General features: G+C 36.0%; 1 protein-coding gene across 2 annotated transcripts; it reads left to right on the forward strand.

Moving 5' to 3' along the window:
• Window positions 1-696: 696 nt before the first annotated feature.
• On the forward strand, window positions 697-9364 carry LOC111381313. 2 transcript variants are annotated; one of them, XM_023005092.1, is made up of 8 exons: window positions 697-1569; window positions 1895-1977; window positions 2504-2936; window positions 4144-4319; window positions 5005-5090; window positions 5236-5369; window positions 7878-8186; window positions 8969-9364. In XM_023005092.1, the coding sequence occupies exons 5-8, from the start codon at window positions 5005-5007 to the stop codon at window positions 9154-9156; spliced, it is 717 nt and encodes a 238-aa protein (XP_022860860.1). In that variant the 5' UTR covers window positions 697-1569; window positions 1895-1977; window positions 2504-2936; window positions 4144-4319; the 3' UTR covers window positions 9157-9364. The 2 variants fall into 2 exon arrangements, with proteins under 2 accessions (XP_022860860.1, XP_022860861.1); XM_023005093.1 differs by lacking the exons at window positions 7878-8186; window positions 8969-9364 and adding exons at window positions 5889-6188; window positions 6836-7231 and having other exon boundaries at window positions 1461-1569; window positions 2494-2936.
• The last annotated feature ends 15121 nt before the right edge of the window (window positions 9365-24485 follow it).

Consider the following 24485-nt stretch of genomic DNA (forward strand, 5'->3'; position numbering starts at 1 on the left):
TGAATACTATAAAATGTGTGATTAAAATGAATTTCGAAAGAACATAAATTTTAAAAAGAGAAAATTTCACAAAACGTCCATTTTTAACTAGTCATTTGCAAAAACGTCCACCATTTTTGAGAGAATTTAGACCAAAATACATTTATTAACAATTTATAATTCCACACTAAGACAAAAAAAAAAAATGGACTTTTTGCAATATTATTATTGACCAATAAAATTTTGATACATAACCTACCATATTTATTTCAAAAAGTATATATGTCAAATCACAATAAATGCTATGTTTTTTATTGATTCAGAAATGTCGAGAACGACATTTTTAAATGTAGAAAAATATCATGTTCAAAATGAAATGTCATTCTAGATAAATGAAACGTTGTTCAAATATCGAGAATGACATATGAAATGTTGAGAAACATTATTTTAATGTAACTTTCCATGGAAGCCACTTTTCAAAATTCTTGACAAATTGATAAAAAATCAAATATCGAGAACAACATTTAAAATGTCGAGAATACCATTTCAAAATATAGCTTTCCATTAAGAGAATAATAGATAAGTTGACACTAAATTCAAATGAGTGAATACTTTTCAACTTATACTCTTAAAATTGGACATTTTAAAAAAATGCCCCTTTTAAAAAATGGGATCAACATGCAGTAATCATGTAAACGAAACGCTCATGTTGTACAAATACCAAGCTTACAGTACGGCCTGGGCGAAAGTTTGCAGTTCATCCACATGAAAAAGCTGCGATGGCTGTTGGAGAAACTCCTCCTCCAACAAAATTGGAGGGAGGCAACCAGCGTGCTTAGTGTGCTACTCAAAGGAACTGCCGACGACAAGTCTTTATCTCATAACCGCACCAAGTACTCGGTATATCTTCCTTTTTGCAAGAATTCAATTTTTGAGTATTGGGCGTCACCAAAGTAAATTTTCTTTCTATTTTCTACCTAAGATTTTAATATCTTGAACTTGATTTTGGTCCTGTGCTATGACGGATGAGATTGAAGAACATAATTTTGGGCGATTCCAATGCTAACATTTTTGCCACAAAGGAATTATGTCAATGTTGAGATGCTCCAATTCATACTGAGACTAGAACGGATTGTTCAACTATTTTTATGAGAAAAATTTTAAATATCCATTCTCCTCTTTGGATATGTTGAAGTATTTAGCACACAAGGATGCATAATCTCTCCGCATACAATATGGCGAGAGTTAGCTGATACTTTGTTGTATTTATATGCTTACTGATTGATTTCTCTCTTTAGAGTTTTGGAAATCTTTTATCCATATGTAATTACCCTTTGGCTCATTCATATCATCCTTCATACACAATGTCATTTGGCTTCTGGTTGTGTTCCTCCAAATTATATGTGGATGTTCAACTCTTTTTGGATATCAGTAGTATATGTTTGCGGAATGCATACTTATCATTATTTGCAGGCTACTCTAGAGATTCTTAACTATGTAAGAGGTGAAACTGTCAGCCCAAGAAAACTCCAAAATGCCTATGAACTGTGGATGCAAAAGATTGGGCATCTGAAAAATTGGCCGACAAGTGTACGTTATAGAAAAATTATTTCTTGAAAGATTAATAAAAGTTTGTTTTCCATAAAATAATTGATAATAAATCTCTTCTTCTATTCGTGTAATACTAAGATTTAGATTTCATAAACGTTGTTTTTTGTTGCTTTGTTCTTTGTATGTTTTTAATGATGTAATTATTTTGATGAAAGGAGAAAGGCATTTTTTCTACCTTGGTAGATAGGCGATTCAATCCTAATCTCTGTTCATGTCAATCACAAAAGGATTGTTATTTCTTTTTTGTAAATTCTAATTTGCAAATTCAATTAATTGCAATTCTGAAATTCTGAATGCTGTACAGGATAGGTTTACTGTCCAATTGGAATTTATTCTTTTCTGTCTCACACATGGAATGACTAAGGATGCGCATATGGCTGCTCTATGGTATTTTCTTGGTTCTACTACATTTTAGTTGAGTTTTTATAAGATTCTATACATCTCTGATCTGAAGTAATTTAATGCATTATTCATTAACTAGTGTCCATTTAGAAGTATTGGAATGAGCATGTGTTACTCTATAATACACTTAGGTGAATTCAAGAAAACTCTAATCTCGACTGGTCTTGGATGAGCACTGCAAAATGTGAAATAAATGGCTGTAACCAGTACTTTTTTAGATATTATAGTCTTTTTTGTGGTTTTGAGATCTCAAAAAGTGCAAGTCTGTGGAAGGAGACAAACATTGTTGAGTGGGCCGAACCACTAATTTACAAGTTTATTGGACTCTTAGGTGAGTTCTTGAGATATCAAAATGAAGTTTCTGTTGCTAGCATGTTTCCAGTAACATCTGTTTAATATGATATTTTTCAATTAAACTTGTGAAATAATGAAATTTAATTATTGTGGTTGTGATGGTGGAAAGCCAGTCAATAAATATTTTTATCGACTAATGAATATCAGTCTTATGTAGGAGCGTCGTTTTGAGAGTGACCCAGTCTCAAACTTGGTTGTTGGCTTGACATTTTTCCATCTCTGGTATTCTGGACTTCCAAAAGAGCTACAGTGGACAGAGTTGGACACATTTGATGAGTCCAAGCAATCGGAAATGCCTGCAGATGGAATTTACAAGGGGTATGATGCTTTCAAAGCTGAAGGAGCCAAATCCTCTTTATAGTGTTATTTGAACACCTCTTTCGCCTATGACAAAGAAGTGTTAGGAGAGGATGATAACCACCCGAAAGATTCCACGGATTTTCATTCTAATAAACTGAAAGAATCTGCTCGCCGTCATTTTCAGCCACTAGATTTCGACGTGAATTCTGCCGAGGAAAGTGGACATGAAAAATATTTCTTCTCTAATAGTAGTGGTGATCTGCCTCATGTGTCTATCTTTGACACTCATGGTGAGTTTTAGAGCTTGTTGTCACGGACTTGCTAATTTCCTTCAAGAACCGTGCGGCCTTAGTGTCTTCAACTTCCGCCCCCGCGGTTATTACACTAAGTCAGCCTCCCGACTGGCGTTGATGTCTTAGAAAGGCACTAAGTAGAACACTTTAAGAAAGGGACAAAGAAGGAACACAAGAGATTACAAAGAATGCTTTGTATTGAAATAAGGAATGCTCTTTACAACTTCACTCTCTTGATCCTTCAAATGAATCCTACCAAGCTATTTATAGTGGTAGCCTCCTCAAATGGATGGCTAGGATCTTTTCTATCCAACGGTCTAAATTACACCTCTAGAATTATCTATACAAATATCTACATCAAAATATCTATGGATTAAACTAGGATGATCTAGATTAATCCACCAAGTGAGGGGCTTGTAGTTTCTAGAATGTCCCACCATATTCTAGCAATCTTCATGCTCTTGTGGAGTCTAGAATATTCCGGTTAGCCCCAACTCGTCAACATTTTAGATTTCTCGATGATCTTGTGCCAAAATCGAGCGAGTCGTGACATTGTGCTCTCTCCCATCTTCCCTTACAACTTCTCATAGGTGTGAAGGTCCATATATTCTATGCTTCACTAATTTATTCCTGTACACAATCATGATTTTGGGGCAATTTACAGGGACATATTCAGTTCCTCTATATTTATTCCTTCCTATACCTCTTAATCTCAAAATGTATATTATTTATTTGTACATGAAAATTCTGCGTTCTAGTTTTTCATTGTTATTCAACTACAAGGACGTCTTCTAGCAAATATATCATTTGTTGCTGTATGCATTTTATGCTTGTTTATCCCGTTAGGTGGTCAACAAAAAGTACAAGTTTCTTGTCTTGTCTTGTATGCATAGGAGTAAATAAAGCAGGGCCAAAATAACAATCATAACTAATCATCCATACTATGCAAACCTCTTCATCAATAGCAGCATCTGGCTTAAATGACCACACTTAATATTTTGGATAATAATTATGATGTCCAATTGTCTAACAGTACCCAATTTTTTGATAGTATGATGTCTGAAATTATGTAAATTTATTTTTTGTATTTCTCAATATTAATTTAATTGCACAACTTTTGGGATGTGTACCTTTATGTCATGCTTCAATTACGTTCAAGAATATATTGATATGCTAATTACTGTTAGTTTCTTGGAAATTGTAGGTCTTCCTCCATGGATACTGCCTATACATTTGCCAAATTCCCGTGAAAGTTTTGAGGATTTGATGAATAAGCATAAGAAATTTCATAATAACTACTATACGAGTGCGTTGAAGCATTTGCGTGTTTCCCTTTACTCGAAAGTGCCAGTAATTGAGGCTTTTCATCCTTTAATATAGGTACTGCAGTTATAATGCTTTGTATGGCAATTGTATGTCAAATTCATCAAACGACTTATTTGTTTTGAAAATGAGTAGAATTCTGTTTTGCTTTTAAACTCCAGCTACCATTCCTTATACAGCAATATATATACCTATTATTTAAGACATTATTTAATAAATACATGTGGTCCCTTGCTAACATTTTAAGCTTTTAGATGAGATGATTAACAATAATATTAACAAGCTAAGCCGTTTACCTCCTAAACTTGATGTCAGCTATGTTAATCTTTTAAACCACTTCTTTTGTTTTAATGTTGCATTTGGATGAATTATAACCAATTGTATACATACAAGGTTATTTCTAATTCAGAAACAGTTGTACTTTTGCGTAATTATTTTTGAATTAGCAGAGTTTTCTGGTCTAGAAAGTAACAGAGCTACACACTTTTTAACCTTGCATAGTATAATTACTGGGTAGATTTTCATTAGAAAACATTGCAAAAAGAAAGTAAGCTGTGAAAGCAAAGATCAACAGTTGCAGTTATGTTTTGTCATAACAATCAGCAGCACAGCCCCTACAATTATTGATTGCGTACTTGTTTTCCAATTCAAGCAGTCAATTCTTTTTTTCTTTTTAATTACAATAGTTTCTGGATTTGTCTAAAACACAACCTTCATATTTCCATCTTTGTTATTTTGGCAGATGCTTCTTTTCGAAGATCGGGTCAATGAGGCCCTTGATGAACTTGAAAAATCATTTAAAATTTCAGATACAGTACTCCAGTTAAGGTAATGGTTTCCTTCTCCAAAATAACAATTGTGGCTGGTTAGAATGCACAACAAACTGCACTGACTAGGGACTATTTTGAAAGAAATATGCATATGTATATGTATGCAAGTGTAATTAGAATATATTGGTTTTCATTTGTTGCAGATTGAAAGCTGCTCTCTTGGAACATTTTAATGGCATATACAATGTGAAACTCTGTACACGCTTTGAGGACATCTTAAAGAAGGATCCAACATGCAGCAACTCGTTGGCTAGACTTGTTGTCATGCATCAACGAGGTCAGTTATTAGTGTTTTTTCAGACGGTTTCAAGGTGTTTATTTCATTATCTTATCACTTCTGATAAGATCAATTTTGAATAGTTCAGGCATCATTTGTTATTTATCACTTCTCATTGCTCTATATTCTTTTGCTCCTTTTTTCTATTATTATATTTTAATGTTCACTCCCCACTCCCCACTCCAACCCCACCCCCTTCCAATCATACACAGACAAACCTGCCCACCATTCTGAAATTATTTCAATATATTGGAAATTAATTTAACGGTCTGTATTGCAGATAATATAAAATAAGCTTTCGAATACTATCCGACATTTTCTGTCTATTGGTGCCCTTGTGTTGAATGTTTAATTTTGGTTTCAATGTTAATGAAATAATAGATTAGAGGAATTTTCATTTATATGGAATTATTCTCCTGCCTTAGTTTTACGGTATATGTCTTGGTACCAGATGATTGTAGCACACATTTCTGAAACTGAATTGTATGTATAATATGTTGTTTGTATACTCAATGGCAGGGGATTACAACACTGAAAAACTTGCAGAAATGATAGCCTTACACTTAGATGCTACATATGCAAAATCTGACACGTGGAAGGAATTAGCATCTTGCTTCTTGAGACTTCGTCTGTGTGGAGATGATAGAATGTCGTGTTCTAATGGAAAAGATGGGCACAATCAAGCTTCCTTCTGTCATTCTAACCAGATTCTTGATATATCTACTAACAGTGCATCTGGGAAAAACTGGAGGCTCCGTTGCAGATGGTGGCTTAATCGCCATTTCAGCCACAGCATTCTCCTGTCGGATATTGCTACTGGTAATCATGTTTCCTATATAGTTCATTTCTAGTAGTTTCTATTCTATTGCTAGGTAAAGGCCATCTCCAAGTTTTGCTACTTGTGGGAGCCTTAGCACACCGTTAAATTTTTGTCATTTTATGTGGAAGTAGATCACCCAATTAGCAATTAAACGTTTTTAAGTTTAAATGTTTCATTTGACTAAGCATACTGTTAACAAAGTCGAATATTCTGACAGGAACCTGAGATAATCTCGCTTCACCAAACAGAATCTATAGTAATTGGCGGACTAAAATAGAATTTTAATATTTCATTACTGAACTTCGATTACAAGAAATAGGTCTGCTATAAGAAAATAGATTTGAAATGCCAAATAATACTCTCCCAATGACTACCAAATTCTGCCTGCTCAGCTGCAATTCCATCCCCTTATTTATAGGTTCTGCTTCTAGACTGTTCCTCCACCCAACTATGTAACCTTGCATGTGGCCTCCTCTCCTCTTGCATTTCCTTTTTCTACCCTTGCACCTTTGATAGGTAATCTGTGTTGCAGGTCTAATATATTCACAATAGTGGCTAAATTTAAGGTGGAAACATAAATTTTTTTCATATGGAAATGCGTTGATTTTATATTTGTTTCTAATTTTCTAGTTTCTTATGGCTACAGGTGATTTGGAGCTTTTAACTTACAAAGCTGCAACAGCTTCACATCTCTACGGACGGGAGTTTAAATTTGTTATTAAGGCTGCTGAGTATCTGGAGAAGGAAAATATTATGGAACTCTATTCTTGCCTGCATATGCACATTATGAATTCTGTTGGTTTTTATTTCAATATGAAGAGAGATAATTCCTAGTAAGAAAGTTTACTCTCTGTTTCGACCGTTGCTTGTAACTTGTATTTTGGTGGAGGTCAAGTTCCCATGGAATCATTGTACAAGTTTCTTTGGGACATCAGAGGACTAGAAGCCTAAGTTTTTGTTAATGTTAGCTCGAAAACCTGCGCGAAAGTACTTTTGAATGTGTATTTTATACTTGCAGTCAAGCAGGCTTTATTTTATTTTATTTTGTTTTTTTTTTTTACTATTTTTTCTGTTTGAATATTTATCTTTTCATGCTTATCTATGGGTCTCATGTTATTATACTTTAACATAAACTGTTATATAACAACTATTGATTTGGCATTTACTGTACAGAAATAGAGTGGATCAACAAAGATAATACCTGGCTTGCTGAGTTCCAAGAATAAGTATCAACAGGTAATGAAGTTGCAGTGAAAAGTCTGTATTGGATGGAAATTCTCTTCAACGACCAAGTGATGTTTGTTTTTTGGTTAGTTAGTAACTTTGTTTTGGGTTCAAAAATAGTTCCTCACAACAAGGACCTTCTGGTCTTCTGACATTAAAATAATATTTCTCTGTGTTCTAGAAAAATACAGAAATTTCTGCTAAAAATATTATGCAATTGCAGCTAATATAAAATAAGCTTTCAAATGCCATCCGACATTTTCTGTCTATTGGTGCCCTTATGTTGAATGTTTAATTTTGGTTTTAATGTTAATGAAATAATAGATTAGAGGAATTTGCATTTATATGGAATTCTTCTCTTCTACCTTAGTTTTACGATATGTGTCTTGGTACCAGATGATTGTAGCCCACATTTCTGAAATTAAATTGTATGTATAATATGTTGTTTGTATACTCAATGGCAGGGGATTACAACACTAAAAAATTGGCAGAAATGATAGCCTTACACTTGGATGCTACATATGCAAAATCTGACACGTGGAAGGAATTAGCATCTTGCTTCTTGAGACTTCGTCTATGTGGAGATGATAGAATGTCGTGTTCTAATGGAAAAGATGGGCACAATCAAGCTTCCTTCTGTCATTGTAACCAGATTCTGGATATATCTACTAACAGTGAGTCTGGGAAAAACTGGAGGCTCCGTTGCAGATGGTGGCTTAATCACCATTTCAGCCACAGCATTCTCTTGTTGGATATTGCAAGTTTTGCAACTGGTAATCATGTTTCCTATGTAGTTCGTTTCTACTAGTGTATGTTCTATTACTCGGTAAAGGCCATCACCAAGTTTTGCTACTTGTCGGAGCCTTAGCACACCGTTAAATTTTTGTCATTTTAGGTGGAAGAATATCACCCAATTAGCAATTAAATGGTTTTAAGTTTTAATGTTTCATTTGACTTAGCATATTGTTAAGTGTTAACATAGTCGAATATTCTAAGAGGAACCTGAGATAATCTCGCTTCACCAAACAGACTCTATAGTAATTGGTGGACTAAAACAGAATTTTAATATTTCATTACTGAACTTCGATTACAAGAAATAGGTCTGCTATAAGAAAACAGATTTGAAATGCCAAATAATACTCTCCCAGTGACTATCAAATTCTGCCTGCTCAGCTACAATTCCATCCCCTTATTTATAGGTTCTGCTTCTAGTGACTATCAAGTTCTGCCTGCTCAGCTACAATTCCATCCCCTTATTTATAGGTTCTGCTTCTAGTGACTATCAAGTTCTGCCTGCTCAGCTACAATTCCATCCCCTTATTTATAGGTTCTGCTTCTAGACTATTCCTCCAACCAATTATGTAACTTTGCATGTGGCCTCCTCTCCTCTTGCATTTCCTTTTTCTACCCTTGCGCCTTTGATAGGTAATATGTGTTTTAGGTCTAATATATTCACATTAGTGGCTAAATTTAAGGTGGAAACATAAGTTCTTATCATATGGAAATGCGTTGATCTTATATTTGTTTCTAATTTTCTGGTTTCTTATGGCTACAGGTGATTTGGAGCTTTTAACTTACAAAGCTGCAACAGCTTCACATCTCTATGGATGGGAGTTTAAATTTGTTATTAAGGCTATTGAGTATCTGGAGAAGGAAAATATTATGGAACTGTATTCTTACCTGCAGATGCACATTATGAATTCTATTGGTTTTTATTTCAATATGAAGAGAGATAATCCCTAGTAAGAAAGTTTGCTCTCTGTGTCGACCGTCGCTGGTAACTTGTAATTTGGTGGAGGTCAAGTTCCCATGGAATCATTGTACAGGTTTCTTTGGGACATCAGAGGAGTAGAAGCCTAAGTTTTTGTTAATGTTAGCTCCAAAACATGCACGAAAGGACTTTTGAATTTGTATTTTATACTTGCAGTCAAGCAGGCTTTATTTTATTTTATTTTGTATTTTTACTATTTTTTTCTGTTTGAATATTTATCTTTTCATGTTTATCTATTGGTGTCATGTTATTATACTTTAACATAATAGAGTGGATCAACAAAGACAATACCTGGCTTGCTGAGTTCCAAGAATCAGTATCAACAGGTAATGAAGTTGTAGTAAAAGAAGGGTTTTGCTTTCAGAAGTTGATGTTTGTGTGCTTGTAATGTGGCTACTGTAATCTCCCAAAAAAAAACTAATTTTTCAATTATTGACATTTTTTAATGATTTGACTGTATTTTGTTTGCACGGTTACAAAACCTTATATTGGAAATTAAAACGAAAATATTAAATTAAATATTATGCATTCTCAATAGTTCAAAAATTTAACATTGTAAATGCAAGCTTGGAATACCATTGGATCGAGATAGGATGGACCCACTCAAATCAAACAGTCTCAAGTCTTTGACACTGAAAAAGGTCCACATAATACGAATTTTTTAATCGTACTTCCATTTCCCCAATTCTCAAAACTCTACGTACTGTTGCAATACCAATTTCCAATCACGATATTTTGAAAGAAGAAGAAGAACAGATTGAAGAAGCAAATTTTTGTAATCCATCTCTCTCAATCTTATTGTAAATGTAATTTATACTTATATAATTTCATCACATCCCAAAATCAAATCATATAGATATCAAGCTTGGAAATTTCAGGCGAAACTAAGCCGTAAAGAGCCAAGTTCAATGCATTAAGCGAGGTCACTTGTCCTTGGAAGCATTTGACTCTAGCCCATGAATAGAATCAATCGATTGAGTTTGGATTAGAAAAATTCTAAGTAGACTCAAATTGAAACCTTTGTTCAAGGGAAATCAAGGCACGAAAATCAAAAATGACAAGAGGAAGAAAAACAAGTACCCACAAGTGAGAAGAATGTTAGTGTTAAAAGAAAGAAGGTTACCATATTTTGTAGGAAATATTTCATCGAAAGCAAGTTTGGAAGTAGTGGAAGAACAAACAGAGGATTTCAAGAGACTAGTTGGTTTTGAGTTTCCCTGAAAAGGACTGAAAAATTCAATTATGTATTGGCTTAAAGAATCAATTATCTTGTGATAAACTGAGAATTCATTTCTAAAAATCTGCATTTATAATTTTGATTTTTAGTTTAGTTTGTCTTAAAATATTTGCTATTTGCAATCTCAATTCTTGATGTTCATCTCTTAACTTTCTGTTTCACTGATGGTATAGTTATGCAGGCTTTGTTTGATTTATAGGAAGATATGTTGAGATATTTTAAATGAATATCTCAAATTTCTATTGAAGAAAATGTTGAGGCTAAGAAGTCATGCATTAAGGAAATTTCTATTAACAAAAATGTTGAGGTAAAGGAAGCAAGTGTTAAGGATGCTACTGCTTGAGAAAATGATGAAGCGAAGGAAGCAAGTATTGATGAAACTGATTTTCAAGAAAATGATAAGGTAAAGAAAGAAAGTATTGAGCATATTGATGTTGCACAACTTCCTACGGATCTCGGATTAAGAAATCCAATAATGATTAAAATGTTAATCATCAAGATCAGATAACAAGAGTACCTTGCGGAGAGGTTCACATCAGCCTCGGATTCTTGTGTTTTAACGTAAAAAATCAAGGCGATTCATTCCTGCTCTATTCAATGAATATGATGATTTGTAGTAATATAGTATAAGTAAAAATGCCACATATGCTTATACTGGTATCTTTCGGACCAAACAATGGGGAACAAGGAGGTGGTGATGCTTTTACAAAAGAAGGGTTCCGTAATTTTAAAAAGCAGGATAGTCTTGGAGCTCATGTTGGAGACATCCATAGTGCAAACAATCAAGCCCGAAGCAATTGTGAAGCCCTGATGAATCAAGAACAACATATTGAGACAGTTTTCTTCAAGTAGTCAAAACAGGCACAGAGTTCATATCGAATATGTTTGGATGCATCAATTGATTTTGTTCGACTTATTTTACAGCAAGGACTTGCTTCGTGATCATGATGAGTGTGAAGAGTCAAATAATCAAGGTAATTTTCTTGAATAGTTGAAGTTTCTAACTAATCATAATGAAGGGATAAAAGTTGCCACTTTGAAAAATGCTCCAAAAAATCAAAACTAACAAAAATTATGAAAGATATTGTAAGTATTGCAGCTATTGAAACAATTGATGTTACCATCAAAGATATTTCTGATACATTCTTTTCAATTCTAGTTGATGAATCTCAAGATATCTCAATGATGGAGCAAATGTCTATTGTTTTATGTTATGTGGAAAAGACGGGCATCTAGTTGAACATTTTATTGGGATTTAACACGTTTCTAGTACTACATCTCTATCACTTAAGGAGGTTATAGATAAATTAATTTCAAATATTGATTGAGTACATCTTGATTGCGAGGTCAAGTTTATGATGGGGTAAGTAATATGCAAGGTTTGTCTAAGGGTCTCGAAAGGACTTATTTTGAAAGAGATTCCAAGTGCCTTTCTATGTTCATTATTTTTCTCATCAATTTCAATTGGCCCTTGTAGCCATAGCAAAGAAGCACAAGAAAGTCCAATCACTCTTTAATTTGGTTTCTAGTGTGGTGAATATTGTTGGATTTCCTTCTAAATATTGTGATATTTTTTGAGACCAACAAGAAGCCATATTTCTGAAGCACTCATTAAGAGTGATGTTTCAAGTTGACAGTGTCTTAATCAACAAAGTAATATTGCACTTTTTGGTGATAAACATTGGAATCACATCATCGTACCTTGATTAGTTTGATTTTGATGTTCTCACATATAATTGACTCCATTGAAATGATTTTTGCTGATGGATCAACAGTGAACAAATATGTGAGGCTGATAATTTATTGGACTCGATGTAATCATTTGAGTTTGTGTTTAATCTACATCTCATGATAACCATCTAGGGATTTCAAATGAATTATCTAAGGCATTACAAGGAAAAGATCAAGATATTATAAATGCCATGAGTTTAGTGATAGTATGCAAAACAAAGACTCCAAGAGATGAGCAACAATAAGTGGGAATCCTTTCTTGGATGAAATCATTTCTTTTTGTCAAAAGCATAATATTGATGTTCCTAATATGGATAATGTGTGCCTAGGTCGCTTATGACATATTGAAGAAGTTACAAATTTTCATCGTTTCAGTGTGGCTTTATCCTATTCTATCCTTGAAAGGTAATTTCAAGAGTTGAATTATCGTTTTTCTAACCTAAGTACAAAGTTACTTCTTCGTTAGCATGTTTATGCTGCGATGATTCATTCTCTACTTTTGAACAAGATATAGGTTTTCTGGAATGTAGGCACTACCATTATCGATGATTAGATCCAGTTTCTACACATCAGAGTTAAGGACCTTAGATTTGCACGATCAATTTACTTGACACCTGTATATGCTGGCTGTGAGGCCTCAGTTAGAAGGGACTTGTGGGCTGGTATTCACCACATTCCCCTTTCCTTGGATGACCCTTGGTCAGTTGGGAAAGAATTTAATGTTATTGCACATGATTACGAGTGTACTGGTCACAGTAGGTGAGATTGTAGCTCTAATACTTTTTCAGACACGATGTTGGACTGTAGTTTGGATGATGCTAGGTTTTCTAGGTCTTAGTACACTTGGACAAATGGTCAGGTTAGTAAGCACCTGGATAGAGTTTTGATTAACGCTACAACTATAGATTTCTATCAACAGCTTGTTGTTACGCATCTGAATCGGACTTTATCTGATCACTCGCTTTTATTGCTACACTAGATTAATGGTGATGATTTGGATACTAGGCTGTTTTGATTCCTTAATGTATGGACCAAGCACCATGATTTCTTAGCTTTTATAGCTTGGAAGTGGTCACTCTCTACTCAGCTTATGGGGATGGTTGCTCTTTAGGAGAAGCTCTTCAGGCTAAAGCAGGGCTATGTTGGTAGAATTGATGAGCATTCGATGATGTATTTTAGTGGGTGAGGATGCTAAGGTGAGGATTGACAAGGTAGACATTGACTTTGAGAATGATCCCACACCGAACCACCGTGATTTGCTACATCATGCATAGGTTGATTTGAACTAGACCTTAGCTATTGAGGAGGGTTTTTGGAAGTAAAAGGTTGGGTCTTGATGGGTATGTGAGGAGGACCATAATACCCAATTTTTCCATGGGATGGTTCAATGATGTCGGATTAGATCTTGTATCAGGAATATTACAACTCAGGCAGAGGAAGATCTCTCTGCACATGTGGACATTTAGAGCTTGATGATCTTCTTGTTTAGGATTTATTATCTGCTCCATCACAACCTTTGGATCCCATACATCTTAGCATTATACTAGGTTACTGATAGAGTGAGACAATTTTGCAGTGAATCGCATATCGTCGATTAATGAAGTACAGGAGGTGATTTTCAGTATTGATGCTAACAGTGTTGTGGGCTTGACGGATTATCTTTCTTATTCTACTAGCATTGTTGGGATATTATAAAAGGATGATTTATATGGTACAGTATTGACTTATTTGAGGGTGGTCATCTGTCACGAGGTTTTAAGGATGTCTTGATTGTCTTACTCTCGAAAAGGGAAAATGCTTGTAGATGGACAGATTATCGATCTATCATCTTGTGTATGGTATTTAATAAGCTTATCACTAAGCGGTTGAACACCATATTGCATTTATTGCTGCCTCATATCATTTTTCCTCAATAGAGTAGCTTTGTCCCCGATCGCCTTATTTGGGACAATGTTTTGTTGACTCAAGAGATCCTATATACATTGGATGCTAGAGTGCATGTGGAAATACCATGCTGAAGTTAGATGTGGCAAAAGTATATGATCATATAGACTGGAGATTCATTTACTCGGTACAGGATGCATTTGGTTTCGACCAGCTATAGATCAATAGGATTAAATAGTTATCTCGAAGTGTCAATTTTGAGTGCTCCTAAATGGTAGTCCATATGGCTTTTTCCCATCCTCATGTAGGCTCAGACAGGAAAATCCTATATCCTCTTCTTATTTATTATCGTTGTTGACTACCTCTCTCTCCTACTTACTCAGAGGTTTCAGACATATCCTAGTATGCAGTATTGACATGGAGATACCACTCTTGTTTTCTATCTTGCTTTTGCTGATGACATGATTATATTTGCCAATGGTCAAAAGAAGGCTATCGAAAGGGTTGATTGTTTGGAACACTATGAAAGAGTCTCTGCCAATTGGTGAATAGAGATAAGAGTGGTCTTATACTATCTTGTTGAATATTCGATAACAGATATGGAGGCTAGTGATTTTGACTGGACTTTTATATCAGCAACATCTATTCACACCTTATTTAAATGGGCTAAGAGGAGGTTTCTTTTTGATTACCTCATTATAAAGGTCAGAAGTAAGATTTTAGGATGGGCATCACGGCTTCTCTCTTATAGTGGTAGGATTACTTTATTGAGATCAGTTCTGTCCTCTTTACCATTATACCTCTTTTAGATTATACGGCCTCCTAAGGCTGTACTGAAAAAGTTGGACAGTATATTTGCACGATTCCTATGCGATTTGAGGATCATGCACGGTGCTTACATTAGCGAAGTTGTAAGGAAATTTGCCTCCCTACTAATGATGGTGGACTTGGCTTCAGGAGATTATTGGATAGGGCGGACACATTCTCCTTGAAGCTATGGTGGGTATTTAGGTCTCAAAGTTCTCTTTGGGTTCAATTTTTGCTTGGCAAATACTGTAGAGGGACACATCCATTACTTACAGTAGTCCCTCATTCAGCCTCACCTATATGGAAAAGACTGAAGAGATTTTGTCCACACGCCAAGCCACATATTGCTTTGTATCTTGGGACAGGTAAGATTTTCTTCTGACATAAATGTTGGTGTCCATCTTCCCACACAAATAGTGCACATCTGCTAGGGTGAAAGATTTTTTTGAGGAGACTGGGTGGGACTTTGGATAGTTACTATATACTCTTCTACTAATTATGGCAGAACAGATTGAAACCATTTAGCTTTGTATTGATGCCCTAGATCGTATTTTTTGGAGGACTGCATAAGATGTTTGTTGTCAATTTTATTTCCGCAAGTATATGGACCGTAATAAGTAATTGTGGACCTAAGAGTATGGGTTGTCGTTCCCACAAGGAGTATATTCTAGCTCTTAATTCAATTTTTATTTATCCACTATTTGATAAAAACGAATAAAAATTGGTAGGATTTGAGTTTTAATCTAAATACAAAAAAATAAATGGACGCACACACAATTGGTTTAAAAATCAAATAATGATTGGACGTTAGGAGATAATAACTTCACCTATTGATCATCTTTACATCTCAAATTAAGATTCATATCTAATGTAGTGTTCAGTCAAATTTTCTTATTGTATTCAATTTACCCCTCTCGAGTTCTCATTGAGACTATTTAACTAATTAAATTCCATATCTCTATGCAAATTCTACTTAGTTAAACTAGTTATTTAGTCTACGAATTCAATTATGACCACAATAAATGGCATAGGTATCTCAACTCGTAATACCAATTTACCAAAATTGACCACATGGTCTAAGTCCTAAACTCATATCTCTATTCGTAAAGGATTCACGAAATCATCAAATTATTGATTAAGTAATTTAATGCATTTACTTTATAGTAAAATCAACACATGAAATAGTAAAAACTAAGAATCTTAAAAAGAAAATATAAAGGATCCCAATACATTACATTATTCGCCCTAACAATGAATTTAACTATTCATAATGAAGGAAGAAAAATAATCAATTGTCTTAGAATGCATCACAAGATTTGTAGTAAAGATGTAGAAGAAAAAGTAAAATTCTTACACCAAGATCTCCTTTCTCTTCCAATCATGCGTTAAATCTTCAATTGCTTGATATTTTCCTCTTTTGATTTTCCAATTATGTTCTCTTGTTTCTTAGTGTGTGAATCCTCTCAAAAGTGTGAGAAGATTATATTTATAAGTGCCCCCATTTGTATAGAAAGTAGAGTCTTTATGGACTTCAAAATGGGCCAAAAATGCGCCCTAGACTGCCCCGGTGCAGCGCCTAGGCGCTAAGACTTAGTCCCTAAGAGTCGCGAACAAATATAGGTAGCGCCTAAGTGCTACGCGTGCAGTGCGTGGGTGCTATGATTGCAGCACCTAGGCGCCACCTCTTAGGTCAAATTCTTTGTTTTTATGTCTCGTAGCGCTTGGGCGCTACGAATGCAGCGCCTAGGCACTGTCTTTGTGCTCCAATTTCTTTATTTTTGATCTCTTCGTCCACTTTAGTACCTCTTTTTGCATCGCCTTTCCTAATATTCAAAATAACACTAACAAATACATAAAAAATATTCTTTTCTCACAAGATCTAGTAAATAATCAAGCTAAAATTGTGTAAAATTTGTGAGTGAAACAAATTCATCAATGGTATATTCACAACCAAGTAAGCTTGGCAGTTGATTCATTCTAGTAGCTAGTAAACGACTCGTCTCGTCTGCTCTGGAGCCCTATCATACCTATGATAGTCTCATTCTTCTGTTGGAGATTATGATAGGATTTGATCCCAATGGATGCTGTTATTCAAAGGAGAATAGGCAGTCATTTGGCTTCTTAGTGCCAGTGTAGTCTGAGATTGAGACCATTAGTTATACTTTCACTAGTAGTAGTATTTCAAATCAAGTTTGGTAGCATTTTGGTAATCTTTTCTAGATCTCTATGATTGCTGTGAGAGCATTAGATAGTGATTTCTGAGATGGTGATTTTCTGTACACTTTGCACAGAATGGGCATATTCGTATCATTATTCCTTTACTGATCTTTTAGTTCATATGGACAGAGAGGAATGATGCGAAATATAGGGATTACCCATGAGTCCCAGACGAATCATTTGGAAGGTATATCGTATGATCTCCTTCCTTTACACTAGTGGTTTGTTTCGACCACTACATTAGCGTGTTGACACATAGCTTGCTCCAACTTTTGGTATTTCTATGACTTTTCCTTCTGCTCCTCCACCTACTATAGTTTGGTGGTGCACTCCATCGGATGGATCTGTCAAGATCAATACTGATAGATGTCTTAAGGATGGTATTGAGAGCAGAAGAGATATCATCAGGGATCATGCTAGTAAATATATTAGGGCATTCTCAATGTCATATAGATAGTGTATGATATTAGAGGCGGGGCTCAAAGCTATTCTCGATGAAATACTATTTGCTAGGGATCTTGAGTTTTTAGGCATTTGGGTTGAGTCTGACTCTATTATGGCTATTCACTATATCACCAAAGGCAATGGACCTTGGGATATTTAAGGCTTAATCAGACAAATTGTAGACGTTATTTTATTTGATAGAGACACGATTTTCTACATCTATAGAGAAGGAACCAAGTTGCAGATGCACTTACTTAAGAGAATTGGAATCATCAGAATCTTTGAGATAAGGACCAGTAGACCTACAACGACACATTAGGGCACTTGTATTGATTGACAAATATAGATTGCCCATCTTTAGACTTTGATATTTGTAACTTTCTTTTTGTTTACATTAGCATTTATTGTAAAGGAAATAGTGCTTCCTTTTTTTATTGCTTTCTAGCTATTGTTTAAATCTCAGACGTACCGCCCTCCTTCTACTAAAAAAGAGGAAGTATACAAGTTGATAAAGAATGGCTTCATCAGGGAGGCCATCTACTCGAAATCAAACCTAGTTTTGGTGAAGAAACACAATGGTAAATGAGGGTGTGCATCGACTCTTCCAAGCTATATCGAGCTTGTCCCAAGGACAGTCTTTCTCTTCCAAGGATGGACTAACTTGTGGACTCTACTGCTGGGCATGAACTTTTGAGCTTCATAGATGCCTATGCAGTCTATATTCAAATCCTCATGCACCTGGTAGATGAGAAAACAATTCTTTCATCACAAATACAGGCCTTTACTATTACAAGATGATACCCTTTAGGTTGAAAAATGTTGAGGCCACCTATTAGAGGTTGGTTAACAAAATGTTTGCCAACCTCATTGGCAAAATAATGGATGTATACATGGATAACATGCTTGTGTAGAGCTTAAAGGCCAATGACCACTAATGCACTTGAATGAAACTTTCCAAATTCTACAAAGTTACAAGATGAGATTGACCACCCTTAAGTATACATTTGGTGTTGCATTAGATAAATTCCTAGGATATATGGTCAACTGGAGAGACACAGAGGCTAAGTCAGAAAAAAAATTCGAGCCTTGATCGAGATGAGGTCTCCTCATAATCCAAAAGAGGTGCAAAGCTAAATAGAACATGTGGCAACTTTAAGTCGTTTCATCTCGAAGCCACCAACAAATGTCTTTCTTTCTTTAAGATTTGAAAAGGGGAAAAATCCCAATGGATTGAGGAGTCTAAAGAGGTCTTCCAGGGGCTGAAGACTCTCCTAGGATAGTGCCCCATCCTCAAAACCCAAATTTGGAGAGGCTTTACAGCTTTATTTGGTTATCTTCAATGAATTTATTAGCACGGTTCTTACAAGAGAAGAAGGTACCCTCCCGCTGCATATTTATTACATAAATAAGGTACTTTCGATGGTAAAAACCCGCTATCCAGATATGGAAGTTAGCTCTAGCCCTGATCACTTTTTCTAGAAAATTGAGGTCATACTTCTAAGCTCACGCCATACCTGTGTTAACCACCTTTCCATTTAGATAAATGTTTTAGATGGCTGATGCATCGGGAAGGTTGTTGAAATGGGTAGTTGAGTTCAATAAACTTGATAACCTTTTTAAGATAAGCTTATATTAAAGACCAAGGCCTCATGAACTTCATGGTGGAATTTGTCGACGTTTGGAGATGGAAGAAATAATGGAGCCCACAGAACCTCCCACGTGGAACTTGTTCATGGATGGTTTATTTGGGAAAATGGGCTCAGGAGCTAGTGCGATCCTAGTTAGCCTTGAGGGACATAAGCTCAACTATGTAGTGAAGTTTGGTTTTGAGGCTATAAATAATGTAGATGAATAAGGTACTATCAGTAGACCTAAGGTTGGGTAAAGTGCAAGTGAAGAGGTTACTCATTAACAGTGACTCCTAGCTAACAGTCAGTCAAGTTAATGGAAACTTCATGGCAAGTTATAAGGGCATGGCCGCATACCTCAAATTGGTGATGGATCTATTTCCATCTTTCGAAAAATTCTAGTTAGCTCAAATCCCACGCATTGAAAATGCCCATGTCGATGCCTTGTCTAAGCTGGCTAGTAGTAAGGATTGAAACTACTCATGATTGTCCCGATTGAACACCTCACTGAACCCTCCATTACTAAGGGAACGCTTACATGGATGCAACCTATAGTAGCTTACTTGAAAGATCAAGTCTTCACTGACAACAACGAAGAAGCTTACAAACGTAGAAGAAGGTCAACCGATTTTGTATTCCAGGATGATGTGCTTTGCAAAAGAGGTTTTTCTGTGCCCCTCTTTTGATAAGTTGGAGGGGAGAAAACCATCTAAATTCTTTGTGAAATTCATGTAGGAGCTTGTGGTAACCATGCCATAGGACTCGCATTCATATGAAAAATACTAGACAGGTATACTATTGGCCTATATTGAAAAAAGATGCAATTCAATTTGTATGAAAGTGTGACAAATGCCAACATTTCTGTCCCATCCAAAGATAACCTTCCTATGAAAAGTTTTGCTATCATCGCCATTGATTACTCCACAAAATTGGTTGAAGTTGAACCTTTAGCCAAAATTACTGAAGCTAACACTTCCAAGTTTTTTGGAAGAATATTATATGTCAGTTCGGAATTTTCCATTCAATCATCCTCGATAATGGACAACAGTTCGATAGCAAAAAGGTCCAAGACCTATGCGAGGAATTGGGAATCAAGAAGCATTTCTCGACACCGCATCACCCCCAAGCTAATGGATAAGTAGAAGTCGTAAATAAAACCATCAAGTATACTTTAAAAAGAAAACTTGATGCCTCCAAGGGAGCATGGGTCGATGAATTGCCACGAGTATTGTGGATGATTTGGACTACAAATCGAACCTCAATTGGAGAAACCATTTGTTAATGGCTTATGGAGTTGAAGCAATGAGCTCAGCGACCTCCTCTTCCAATTCAATGAAATATCTAATGATGAGTTGAGATGAGGCAAGGTTGCTTTTCTCAATAAAAAGGGATGAATTTGAAGTTAGACTAGCCATATATCAAAGGAAGATGACCTATTATTATGACGTGAGAGTTAAAAAAAAGATCTGTCTAGATAAATGACCTAGTGTTTTGGCACTTATTGGATAGAAGGTTGGGATTGGGAAATGTAACCTCACCTGTGGAACATTGACCATCTTAGAATATATTACAAGTGAAAGTGCTTCATAGCTATAAGATCTTTCCCAACCATTTTAAATATTCTGAAAGCAAAACAATAAAAGAACATTTTGTTTGAAAGATTTAAAGTGTAAGTACCGATCTGTCTAGATAAATGACCTAGTGTTTTGGCACTTATTGGATAGAAGGTTGGGATTAGGAAATGTAACCTCACCTGTGGAACATTGACCATCTTAGAATATATTACAAGTGAAAGTGCTTCATAGCTAGAAGATCTTTCCCAACCATTTTAAATATTCTGAAAGCAAAACAATAAAAGAACATTTTGTTTGAAAGATTTAAAGTGTAAGTACCTACATAGATGAACCATATGCCATCTATGGAAGCGTGGGCACTTCAATGAAGAGGATCAGATCCCAAATTGAATTATCATTGGTTCTCCAATGCCTACAACACATTCCTCCCTTGATAAAGCTGAATGTCATAGGAGAAGTCCCTACATAGATGAACCATTTGCCATGTATGAAATCGTGGGTGCTCAGAGAAGATGATTAGATCCCAAAAGGGATTACCTCATTGGTTTTTCAAGGCATACAATACATGCCTTCCTTGATGAAGCTGAGCATCATGGGAGAAGTCCATACATAGATGGACCATCCATTATATATGGAAGCATGGGTGCCATGGAGAAAAAGATCAGATCCCTGAAGAAATTACCTCATTGGTTCTTTGAGAAGTAAAACACACGCCTTCCTTAACAAACTTGAACTTCATGGAAGAAGTCTCTACATGGATAAATCATTCGCCAAGCATGGAAGCATGGGTACCTTGAAGAAGAGGATTAGATCCTAAAATAGATTACCTCATTGGTTCTCTGAGGTGTAAAACACATGCCTCCCTTGACGAAGCTTAACTTCATTGGAAAAGAACCAGCGTGGATGAGCCATCCGCCATGTATGGAAGCGTAAGCACCTCGAAAAAAGAGTATTAGATCCTAAAAAGGATTATCTTATTAGTTTTTTGAGGTGAACAACACATGCCTCCATTGATGAAGCTAAATATCTTGGGAGAAACCCTGCACAGATGAACAATCAGCCATGTATGTAAGCATGGGCAACTCGAAAAAGAGGATCAGATTTGAAAATGGATTACTTCATTGGTCCTCCATGGCATGCAATGCATACCTCCCTTGATGAAACTGAGCGTCATGGGAGAAGCCCCTGTATTGGTAAACCATCCGCCATGTATGGATGCGTGGACATCTTGAAGAAGATGATCAATCCTAAAAGGGATTGCTTCATTGGTTCTTCGAAGCACAGCACTTGCCTCCCTTAACAAAGCTGAGCATCATGGTAGAAGTCCCTACATGGATGAAACATCCGCCATGTATGGAAGCATGGACGCCTCAGAGAAGTGGTTTAGATGTTACAAAGGATACTTTATTGGTTCTTTGAAGTATATAACACATGCCTCTCTTGATGAAGTTGAATGTTATGGGAGAAGTCCCTACATGGATGAATCGTCTACCATGTATGAAAGCGTAGGCACCTTTAAGAAGACAATCATATTTTAAAAAAGATTACCTCATTAGTTCTTTGAGGTGTAAACCACACGCCTCCTTAATGATGCTAAACGTCATGGGAATAGTCCCTCCATGGATGAACCATCTGCCATGTATGGAAGTGTGGGTGCCTCGGTAAAGAAGATCAGATCTCAAAATGGATTATCTCATAGGTTCTCCGAGGTATATAACACATGTCGCTCTTAATAAAACCTAATGCCACGGAAGAACACCCTACATAGATAAACCATCCGCCTTTATGGAAGTGTGGATGCCTTGAAGAAGAGGATTAGATCCTAAAAGGGATTACATCTTTGGTTCTCCGAGATAACAACACTTGCCTCTCTAATGAAGCTAAACGTTGTGGGAGAATAAGAGGCTATTTAAAAACATGTTTAAAGTTCAATGTGTTCTTAAGACTAATCTTGTTTGAAAGATCATTTATATTTAGTGTTTGCCATATTTACTACAGTTTGCAATTATAAATTAAATAGTTTAAGTTATGTATCTAATTGATGACCCAACACTTATTGAAAACATGAAAATATAAAAGCATTCACTTTATTGATAAGGAAATCTGTAGAAAAGAGGACCACAACCATTATGTAGGAGACAAAATCAAAATCTTACACTATGTAGAAGGTGACAGGGAGTTCGACGCCTCAATAGTAGGTGTTTCAACGGCTAGAGCATCTTAGCATGAAGCTTCATCCTTAAGAGCATCCTCTTGGTCAACTTTAGCTTCATCTTCTATTGTGTCATTAGCAGGGGTTTAAGAAACCTCCTATAAAAACTCCATCCTTAATTTAGCATTAACGAGTTCTGGGTAAAGCTCCTCTGCCATGTCTATTACCTAGACGTAGGCAAACCTCCTACAGTAGGCACCGAAGTGCTGGTGTTCTTTCGTCAAGTGGAAGTGATAATGTAGTCCTTCACCACCTCCTTACCTATCTTCTAAGCACTAGACTTGGGCCGATCTGCTTCTTGCACATAGTGTTTCATTTAGGTCTTATAAAACTCGTTTTCATCCTTGAGCCTAGCATTTTCCAAGTTAGCCTTTTCAAGAAAGCCACTTTGTACTAGGATTCATGGACTTTCCTCTTCAGAGCTTCAATCTACGCAAATGCATAATCCAACTTGACTGTATTTTCAATTCACTGGGCCCTCAACTCCTTAGTCTTAGCATTTATTCTTTTCGTTTCTTCCTCTTGAATATCCTTTAGTACTTCTTGGCATTCCAGGGATACCCAAAGGCCCTGGCACTTTTACCTTACCAAGGTCGTTGTCAGTTCCACAAAATCATAGGTTGAGACATAGTTTGCCTTCTATCAGTACAAAAATTATAAAAATTACAGTGGTACCTTGGACCTCAAGTGGCAACAGGTCTATCACCACTGGGGTAATCTCCTCATCTTGCCTAGGAAAAAATCTACCTAATTTTTTGAAAGTCCTTACCATCAGATCCCTCTTCGTAGCCTCGGAGGTCTGCTATACCTCCTTAGAAGCCTCTTCAATAACTCCTCTAGCCTTCTGAGCTTTTACAGCAGTGAAGAAAGACTTCATCAGCTTTGGAAGCGGTGGAGGAGAAATTACATCGCCGTCGGGTTAGTTTCATAGGATAGCTTCCTTTTCTTCTGAGGCTCTTCCACTTTTTACTTGCCTTTATTGACCTTTGTGCCGCTTCTTCATCAATCCTCTTAGCATGGTCTTTGTTGAGACATTTTAGTTTTCTCTTTATATGCTTCGTACCCACGGAGGATGGTTTAAAAGCCCGGGAACCCCCTGTGGAGGTGGCCCTCAAAATAAAAGCCATTTTAGGGATGGGATACTTTTTCTTCCCAAAGCCATCTACAAATAACAAAAAAAGTCTTAAAATCAATACTAAGTAGTCAATGCATCTACACGGAGCCTCAGTATTTACTTTTTGAAGCCATCAGTTTGAAGTCCAGGAAGAATTTACTACGTTCAATCAAACGGTCGAAATGGCTTGACTTAAAGTATATCTATAGATATCTTCGATGACATCCCACTCAGCTTTGGGGAGTTTAAAATGAGTTCCTAAAATTGCAAGCTGATGAATGTCAGGTAAACTTTAAACAAACAAGAAGTTTTGAAGAGAATAACTTACGAGCTTTAGAATATTGGTTGGTACGGTGCAAGCTGAGGCCTTATCTTCCTCAATCAACTACCATTTATCCTTGACCCAGAACTATGACTCTTCCCACCCCTTTGTCGAAGATGGCAATCATATTA

Source organism: Olea europaea, unplaced genomic scaffold, assembly GCF_002742605.1.
Source record: "Olea europaea var. sylvestris unplaced genomic scaffold, O_europaea_v1 scaffold2281, whole genome shotgun sequence".
NCBI classification, from domain to species: domain Eukaryota; kingdom Viridiplantae; phylum Streptophyta; class Magnoliopsida; order Lamiales; family Oleaceae; genus Olea; species Olea europaea.